We start from the raw sequence: 9892 nt of genomic DNA, 5'->3' as shown, positions 1-9892 counted from the left end.
ATTTGGCTTTCCGTTATGCTTGTCATGCAGCACTGTATTGAGTCCTTGCTGTGGCCTTTGTGTGGAGATTTTTTCAAATGCTTTGGCATTTCGTCTTCTGGAACGGAGCTCTGATAGAACAGATTTGTCTCCCCATAAAGTGATCAGATCCAGTATCTCCCGTACAGCCCATGCTGATCAGTGCTCCATGCTGGACAAACAGGAAATGAAATTCAAAGGTTCGCAGGGCTTTTCCTGTCTACCTGGCCAGTGCATCCGAGTTCAGATTGCTTTCCAGAGCGGTCACAGTGGTGCACTGTGGGATACCACCCGGAGGTCAATACTATCAATTTGCGGCCACACTAACCCTAATCTGACTCGGCAATACCGATTTCAACGCTACTCCTCTCTTCGGGGAGGAGTACAGAAACCAGTTTAAAGAGCCCTTTATATCAATATAAAGGGGCTCGTTGTGTGGACGGGTGCAGGGTTAAATCGGTTTAACGCTGCTAAATTTGTGGTAGTGTAGACCAGGCCACAGACTCTCAGGACAGGTGCAGAAAGCATGCACCACCACCTGCTATACCGGCCCTGTCCAAAGGGAAGAGGACTTCAGCATCCAGAACTGTCATGTTTTCCTTCCTATTACTGTGTTTTCTTCCAACCCCCTGTTAAAAGACTGGAATAGACCCCTTAGACAGTTTGAGGACCCCCAGAGGGCTACAGACCACAGTTCGAAAACTACTGTTCTAGTCTAAAACTCTTACAGGCAAAATGTGGCTGCAAGATTATGCACTCAGTTCTGATGGTTATCAGCATGTCACAGCTATCAGGGTGAGTCACACCACAATGAATTTATCAAACTACAAAAAGAGTCCCCCACAAAACGGTGTACAGCAGCAGGATACATAGGCGATACGTGCTTCCTGATACTCTCCACTTCAAGCTCATTTGTAGTCGTAAGCACATTAGCACTACTGTCAGCTTTGTACCTTACCTATATTTATATTTTTAATTAATTTTGGCTCCCAGGAGTTTCCAACTGTATTACAATGAAGCACTAATGAATGTATAAACACAAATACTCTCAGTGATGTGGCTTATAGTTAGCCTCAACAATTTTGGTTAAATGACAAATATGTTAGAGGTACAACTGATTGCATCTCCCAGGTAATATATGTCAGAAGATAGAAGTTTGCCATGAATTCCATTAAATACCTCTGAAACTTTGCAGAGCTGAATTCCAGGGCAGAGAGTTTACATGATAAACTCTCTGCCCTGGAGAGATTCACAAGGATGATTATGTTACTAGAAGACAAAGCATTTTCCTTCACCTTCTCATAGAGTGTGCCATTAACATCAGCACCATAGATGGGGGCATTGAAAGTGAGGTTCTTCCAGTATTTCCGCTCAAGGTCCTCAAAGTCAGTATATCGGGGTGTGCAGTACCTAAAAAAAAGAAAAGAAAAAAAAAGCTCTTTCATCAACTTATTTAATCAATAAAAACTTTGCAACTCAATACATTAGAGTTTAGAGCAACAGCACAGAATTAAGAAAGCAGATAGAAGGCTATACTCAAAAAGTTAATGAAAGAATAAAGAGGCATATCTAGCATATCTCCTAGCAGCTAGGGCACTGGGCTGGGAGTCAGGGGACCCAGGCTCTATTTCCTGCTCTGCCATAACCTGTTGTGTGACAGTGGGCAAGTCATTTCACTTCTGTGCCTGTGTTTCCTCGCCCGCTTTTTGTACAGTGTCTGGCAAAATGGGTCCCCTACCTTAGTTGGGATCTGTAGGTGCTATTGAAATACTAATCCACAGCATAACTCCCACAGCAAGTTGCAAGTTTTGCAAAGTATATAGTTTATCCTTTACTGTTTAAAGGAACAACCTGCATTGTACAAAATGGAATAATGAGCATTTTATTAGTTCCTTCTTTAGTCCTCAAGTCACATCTTGTGAGGAAATAATATCTTTTCAAAAAGTTAATTTACTAACAATTATTTTGTAAAGTAGCGGTAGCATGCAAGTCTAGTTTACTTTTCACATTTCTCTCAGCTAGAACAATGGAAACTAATCAGAATTTCACTTTCTGGGTCTCAGGAACTAGTATAGTAATGCACATTTGGGGTTTCAAACACTGCAATAAAATGGCTAAAACTCAGTTTTACGAGTAAGTGACTATAAAAATAGCATTGTTGGATTCCAAATTTGTGGTCTTTCAATAACTCTAGATCAAGAGTGCTCAGTTAATCATGTTAAACCCTCTGCCATGTACGTTGGCCAAACTGGACAGTCTCTATGCAAAAGAATAAAAGGACACAAATCTGACATCAGGAATCATAACATTCAAAAACCAGTAAGAGAACACTTTAACCTCTCTGGCCATTCAATAACATTTAAAGGTAGCAATTTTGCAACAGAAAGGCTTCAAAACCAGACTCCAACAAGTAACTGCTGAACTTGAATTGATATGCAAACTAGATACTATCAACAGTGATTGGGAATGGCTGAGCCACTGCACACATTGAATCTATTTCCCCATGTTAAGAATCCTCACAGCTTCTTGTCAAACTGTCTTAAATGGGACATCTTGATTATCACTACATAAGTTTTTTTTCTCCTGCTGACAGTACATCTTAATTAATTAGTCTCTTAGAGTTGGTTGGGCAACTCCCACCTTTTCATGTTATCTGTATGTATATATATCTCCTCACTATATGTTCCATTCTATGCGTCCGATGAAGTGAGCTGTAGCCCACAAAAGCTTATGTTCAAATAAATTTGTCTCTAAGGTGCCACAAGTACTCCTGTTCTTTTTGCGGATACAGACTAACATGGCTGTTACTCTGAAATCAGTTAATCATGAAGAACCATTTGTTCCTAATTTCCAGCCCTGCAAACTACTTATAATTTTGGTTGTTGGGTTTGGTGAGCAAGTGCTGCGAGGTGCTGGTATCATACTAGACAATCTGGCGGTCTCTTCTGGCCTTAAACTATACGTAGGGACTTCAGGTCTATTTGCATCCTTTCCTTCTTGTACATCAGTTTAAAAAAAATAAAATAAAAAAAATATCAGAGAACCAAAAAATGTGACCGCAGTTAACCAGAGCAAAACAGGCAGTGATAGGCAAAAAAAAGCATCCTTTAAAAACTGGAAATCAAATCCTACTGAAGAAAAGTAGAAAGGAGCATAAACTATGATATAATTGGACAGGTCAAAAAAGAATTTGAAGAACTATATAAATTCATGGAGGATGGGTCCATCAATGGCTATTAGCCAGGATGGGAAGGGATGGTGTCCCTAGCCTCTGTTTGCCAGAAGCTGGGAATGAGTGACAGGGGATGGATCACCTGATGATTACCTGTTCTGTTCATTCCCTCTGAAGCACCTGACATTGGCCACTGTCAGAAGACAGGATACTGGGCTAGACGGATGTTTGGGCTGACCCAGTATAGCCGTTCTTATGTTAAAAGACAACAAGTAACAGCAAAAAAACCCAAAAAATTATAAGTGCATCAGAAGCAGGAAGCCTGCCAAACAATTACTGAGGCCACTGGACAATCAAGGTGCTACAGCAGCACTCAAGACAGACAAGGCAGTTGAAGAGAAACTACCTGAACTCTCTGTATTGGTCTTCACTGCACAGGATGTGAAAGAAATGCCCACATCTGAGCCATTCTTTTTAGGTGACAACTCTGAGGAACTGTCCTAGATTGAGATCTTGGCAGAGAAGGTTTTGGAACAAACAGATCAATTTAAGAGTAACAGGTCACCAGGATCAGATGATATTCACCAAAGAGTTCTGAAGGAACTCACATGACTTTGCAGAACTACTGACTGTGGTATAAAGCAACAAAGTTCTGTGGCACCTTACAGACTAACAGATGTATTGGAGCATAAGCTTTCATGGGTGAATCTAATGCATCTGATGAAGTGGGTATTCATCCACAAAAGCTTATGCTCCAATACAACTGTTAGTCTATAAGGTGCCACAGGATTCTTTGCTGCTTTTTATAGATCCAGACCAACACCACTACCTCTCTGATGCTTGACTGCGGTATGTAATCTATTATTTAAATCAGCTTCTGTACCAGATGACTGGCGGAGAGCTTATGTAAAGCCCATTTTTTAAAAAGGGTCTAGAGGCAATCCTGGCAGTTACAGGCCACTAAGCCTAACTTCAGTATCGGGCAAATTGGTAGAAATTATAACAAAGAACAGAATTATCAGATACGTAGATGAACACAATGTGTCAGGGAAGAGTCAACATGAATTTTGTAAGGGGAAATCATGCCTCACCAATCTGTGAGAATGATCCGGGGGGGAGGTCGGGGGGAGCAAAAATATGTGGACAAAGGTGATCCAGTAGATATAATACAGTTGGACTTTCAGAAAGTCTTTGACAAGGTCTCACATCAAAGGTTCGTAAGCAAACTCAACAATCATGGGGTAAGAGGGAAGGCCCTTTTGTGGATCAGTAACTGGATAAAAGACAGGAAACAAATGGTAGGAATAAATGGTCAGTTCTCAGAATGGAGAGGTAAATAGCAGAGCCCCCCAAGGATCTGTACTGGGACCAGTGCTGTTCAACATATTCATAAATGATCTGGAAAAGGGAGCAAACAATGAGATGGAAAAGTTCGCAGCCAATACATATATCAGTCAGGCTAGTTAAGTTGAAAGCAGACAGCAGAGCGTTACCAAGGGATTTCACAAATCTGGGTAGCTGGGCAACAAGATGGCAGATGAAATTCAAAGTTGGTAAAGGCAAAGTAATGCATGTGGGAAAACATAATCCCAACTATATGTACAAAATGAAGGGGAAAAATTAGCTGTTACCACCGAAGAAAGATCTTGGGAGTCATCATGGATGGTTTTCTGAAATCATCTACTCAATGTACAGCGGCAGTCAAAAAAGCTAACAATGTTAGGTGTCTTTGGCAAAGATATAGATAAAACAGAACAGAACATATAATGCCACTATATAAATCCGTGGTATGCCCTCATCTCAAATACTTTGTGCAGTTCTGGTTGCCCCATCTCAAAAAAAGATAGTTAGAATTGAAGGTACACAAATTGGCAACTAAAATGATTAGGGGCATGGAATGGCTTCCATGCAAGGAAAGATTAAAAAGACTGGGACTGTTCAGCTTACAAAAAGGTGACTTGGGGGGTGGGGGGACCTGAGAGAGGTCTATAAAATCATGACTAGTATGGAGAAAGTGAATAAAGTAATGTTATTTACCCTTTCACGTAATACAAGAACCAGAAGTCACCCAATAAAATTGTTTTAAACCTGATGCCTAGTAAACATAAGGAATCACTTTTTCACATAACACACAATCAACCTGTGGAACTTGTTGCTAGGAGATGTTGCGAAAGCCAAAAATGTAACTGGCTTTAAAAAAAAAAAAAAAAAAGAATCAGACAAGTTCATGGAGGACACTGTCCATCAATGGCAATTAGCCAAGACGGTCAGGCTCCAGGTGTCCCCAAACCTCTGACTCCCAGAAGTTGGGACTGGCCAACAGGGGATGGATCACTTGGTAACTGCCCTGTTCTGTTCATTCCCTCTGAAGCATCTGGCATTGCCCAGCGTCAGAGTCAGGATACTGGGCCACTGGTCTAACCCAGCATGTTCCTTCTTATGTAATAAAGGTTCTCCAGGCCAAATTATGCTATCGATCCTTGCACATTTCCACTGTCTTCAAGACTAACAGAAGTAAAAATGTAGCAAGACAGATCTGTTAATTAAATATGCCATTTCTGCATTGTCATTTTGTTACTGACACTTTGTTATCACTGAAATTTTCTTTAAAGGTTATCAAGCTACATATCTCTACCCAAGAGAATCCATTTAACGATACACTACATAGAGAGAAAGCTATGTGATGGTAATGGATGCAAAAGCCCCACAGATGTAAGAAACTGCAGGCACAAACATTCTTACTTGTCACTATTTGCAATTCTTCTAAATTCCCGGACAGTCATAGCCTTCTTCTGGATGTTGTACTGCGTGAAGAGGCCAGATTGTCCAGTCACCACCTGCTGAATTGGAGCCGGGATGACCAGTTCATCAATATCATCATAGCATGTTCGCGGTTTCCACTCCTTTGGGGGAATTACCTGATGGTTCACAGAATAAAAGGCAAAGATCAGAAAACTCAGAAATTCAACCTATGAGCTTAAGTTCCCTCTAAGCTGTGCGGCCGCACAGCTGACTATTAAGCCCCTGTACAAGGGCTCAGGGTTGCGGCCGGGGGAGATGCCCCTCCCCGCTGGCCCCAGCACGGACCTGCTGCCAGCAGGGAGGAATGCCCCCTCCCCACTGTGGACCTGCCCCAGACTTGCCATGGACAGCTGCGGAGAGCCTCTCCCTTGGCCCAGACCAGCCCTGCCGGAGCTGCTGGGGAGAGGCGCCTCTTCCTCAGACCCGAGCTGCTACTGCAAGAGGGGGCTGGGGGGAGTACTCTCTCCCCACTACAGACTACACCCTGAACCCCTCATCCCTGGCCCCACCCAGGAACCCACACACTCCCACATCCCAACCCTCATCCCTGGCCCCACCCAGGAGCCCTCAGCCCCTGCACCAGCCCTGAGTCGTCCCCCCTACCCCAAACCACTCATGCCTGCTCCCACCTGAGCCAGCATCCCCACACCCCAACCCTCTGCCCGATCCCAGAGCCCCATCCCCACACCCCAACCCTCTGCCCGAACCCTGAACCCCTTATCCCCAGCCCCACCCTAGAGCCTGCAACCCCATCCCCCAACACCCCAACCCTCTGCCCCAGCCCTGAGCCCCCTCCCACAGTCTAAACCCCTCGGCCCACCCCCATCACATTAAATTTGTTATGTGCACCGATAAGAAGATGATGTGTCACGCATCACTTATTGGTGCACATAACAAAATTCATTCTGCACAGAAAACCCTGCCTATGAGAGGAGCTTTCTCTAGAGGACAATGATTATTCAGTCAGCAACCTGCAGCAGGGAACAAATGCAACAGCAGCAAGACGTCAAACTTCTTAGAATTACTTTTAATTATGGTTTGTGAGCTTGGAAAGCTGGTCTCTGACCAACTGAAGTCGGTCCAACAAATGATATTACGTCCCCCACCTTGTCTCTGAACTACCTTCTGTTCATGGCAGTTCTCCTACCGTTGCGCTGCATAAAGACTGAGGAGCAGAATACAGCCCTGATGCAGGGAATAGGGGTCTGAGCTTTGGACATGCTGATCTCCCAGAGTCCATTAAGTTAGCATGGAATACCGGGTGCTCAGCGTCTCCGAAAAGCAGCATGCACGTACTTACAGGAATGGGATCAGAGTAAGCGATGCAGGCAGCACCAGACAGGAAAACCATGCAGGAGCCTCTCGAGACCGGTCCTGTTTTTGTCTTTGTTGTTTGACCCAGTTCCTGGCCATTGCAATGGCTAAGTGCGGAAGGCGGGGGCAGGGACACCCCAGCCCTGGGGTTAGGAGCCGGCACTAATATAGGTTCCCCGTTTACACCCCGAGAGCTACGTGCTGCGAGCACGGAGCCTGACGGGGCCGGCTGAAGGGCTCCCCCCCCAGCACAGAGCCGGCCCCCCCGCACCCCGAGGGAGGGAACGGAAACAGGGCCCAGCCCCCCCCAGCACAGAGCCGCAGCCCCCCGCACCCTGAGGGAAGGAGGGAGCGGGGCCCGGCAGACGCAAGCCCACCGCACCCTGAGGAGGGAAGGAGCCGGGCCGGCCCCCCAGCACAGAGCGCAGACCCCCGCACCCGAGGGAGGGAACAGGAGTGGGGCCCGGCCCCCCCAGCAAGAGCCCCGCGCCCCCCGCACCTGAGGGAAGGAGGGAGCGGGCCCGGCCCTCCAGCAACAGAGCCGCAGCCCCCCGCCACACCTGATGGAAAAGGAGGGAAAAAAAAAGCCGCGGGGCCCCGCCCCCCAGCACAGAGCCGAAGCCCCGCACCCGAGGCGAAGGACGGAACAGGGCCCAGCCCCCCCCAGCACAGAGAACCGAACAGCCCCCGCACCCCGAGTGGAAGAACGGAAACAGGGCCAGCCCCCAGCCAGAGCCGCAGCCCGCACCCCGAGGGAGGAACGGAAACAGGCCCGGCCCCAGCACAGATGCCGCAGCCACCCCATCACCCTCTGAGGGAGGGAAGGGAGCGGGGCCCGGCCCCGCCCAGCACGAGCCGCAGCCCCCGCACCCTCGAGGAGGGAACAGAGTCGGGGCCCGGGCCCCCCAGCACAGAGCCGCAGCCCCGCACCCTGAGGGAAGGAGGGAGGCGGGCCCGGCCCCCCAGCACAGGAGCCGAGCCCCCGCCCTGAGGGAAGGGAGGGAGCGGGCCCGGCCCGCCCTCAGCACAAGAGCCCGCAGCCCCCGCCCCCGGGAGGACAGGAGTGGGGCCGGCCCCCAGCACAGAAGCACGCGCCCCCAGCACCCAGGGAGGGAGCGGGCCGGCCCCAGCACAGAGCCAGCAGCCCCGCACCCGCAGGAGGGAGGGAAGGGGAGGGAGGGAGCAGGGCCGCAGCCCCACCGCACATGAGCCCGCAGCCCCCGCGCACCCGAGGGATGGAGCGGGGCCCGGCCCCCCCAGCACAGAGCCGCAGCCCCCCGCATCCCCGAGGGAAGTGAACGGAACAAGCGCCCCGGCCCCCCAGCAGAGCCGCAGCCCCGCATCACCCTGAGGCGAAGGGAGGGAGCGGCCCGCCACTCCCAAGTCATCATGAGCCGGCAGCCCTCCGACCCGAGGGAGGAACAGAGAGCTGGGCCGCGCCCCCCAAGCAGAGCCGCATGCCCCCCGCACCAGCACGAGGGAGGGAGCGGGGCCCGGACCCCCCAGCACGAGCGCAGCCCCGCACCCCGAAGGGAGGGAGCGGGGCCCGGCCCCCCCCAAGGCACAGAGCCGCAGCCCCGCGCACCCCCCGAGGGAGGGAACTGGAAACAGGGCTTCCAGCCCCCACACAGAGCCGCAGCCCCCGCAACCCGAGTGGAGGGGAGGGAGCAGGGGAGGAGCGTGGCCCGGCCCACACAGGAGCTCGCAGCCCCCGCCCGCCTCACTTAGTTGGCGAGCCCGGCGCGGTGCGCGCCCTGGGACTCGATGTAGGCGATCGTAGTGCGGCTGAAGTCGCGAGAGACATGCTCGGCGCTGGGCGGAAGGTTCAGGAATGCGCGCGCCGGGGTTTCGGGCTCTCCGGCTCCGCGGCCATAGCTTCTGGCGCGCAGCGTGGGGCGGTCCAGGACGCTGCGGCACAGGCGAGCCCCGCCAGCCCCCGGCCTACGCCTCAAGCCGGCCGACCGCGTCTCCCCTCCGCCAGGGCCCGCCGCCACTCGGAAGAAGGAAAGAGAAAACCAGTGTCCACCAGCTCTCCGCCCTCAACCTCCGACCCCATTGGTGAGGGCAGCCGGCCGCTGCGAGCCAATGCGCCACAGGGTCCACCACCAGACCGCGCTATCTCCATATCGACTGAGAGCGCACCTGCCAATCACTTTCCTGCCTCTTCATCTAGGCGTCGCCACGGCCACCGCGGCGAGCGCGGACCAAGCTCTCCCGCTTCCCGAAATCAAGTTCCGCGCGCGGATGGGATATGCGACTGCGCGCGCGAAACGATGTCACGTCGTGTGAAATTGCAAGCGACGTAAGACGTATTCCTCCTCTCGGAGCGGCCGGCTAAAGAATCCGGCTGGGCGCCTCCCGTCGCAAGTTTTGGTCTCGTCCGCGCCTCTTCACATCGGCCCCGGGGGGGACACCCCGGCCCGTGCTGGGGGGGGACGCGGGGACCCCGGCCGTGCTGGGGGGGGACGCGGGGACCATGGCTGTTGCTGGAGGGGGCACCCAGGGGAGGGGGAGCCTGCCATGTGCGGAGGGGGAGGCGGGAAGGCCGCTGCCATGGCCCTTGTGCTGGGGGGGGGGACGTGGCCG

The 9892-nt window shown here is 51.0% G+C and overlaps 1 protein-coding gene across 2 annotated transcripts in view; it reads right to left on the bottom strand.

Moving 5' to 3' along the window:
- KDM4A (lysine demethylase 4A) overlaps positions 1–9323 on the bottom strand; it is a 48504-nt gene extending 39181 nt beyond the window's left edge. Inside the window, exons 1-3 of one of the 2 annotated variants that reach the window (XM_075067551.1) lie at positions 9031–9323; positions 5933–6108; positions 1314–1428 (exon numbers count right to left, since the gene is read on the bottom strand). In XM_075067551.1, coding sequence (XP_074923652.1) covers positions 1314–1428; positions 5933–5973 — 156 coding nt within the window. In that variant the 5' untranslated portion in view covers positions 5974–6108; positions 9031–9323. Of the gene's footprint in view, positions 1–1313; positions 1429–5932; positions 6111–9030 lie in introns of both variants that reach the window. The other variant, XM_075067552.1, reaches the window with a different exon arrangement.
- Between the last annotated feature and the right edge of the window lie 569 nt (positions 9324–9892).

Source organism: Chelonoidis abingdonii, chromosome 7, assembly GCF_003597395.2.
Source record: "Chelonoidis abingdonii isolate Lonesome George chromosome 7, CheloAbing_2.0, whole genome shotgun sequence".
Classification (NCBI taxonomy): domain Eukaryota; kingdom Metazoa; phylum Chordata; order Testudines; family Testudinidae; genus Chelonoidis; species Chelonoidis abingdonii.
The sequence above is the reverse complement of the archived record's forward strand: the minus strand, read 5'-3'. Positions and strand labels throughout refer to the sequence as shown.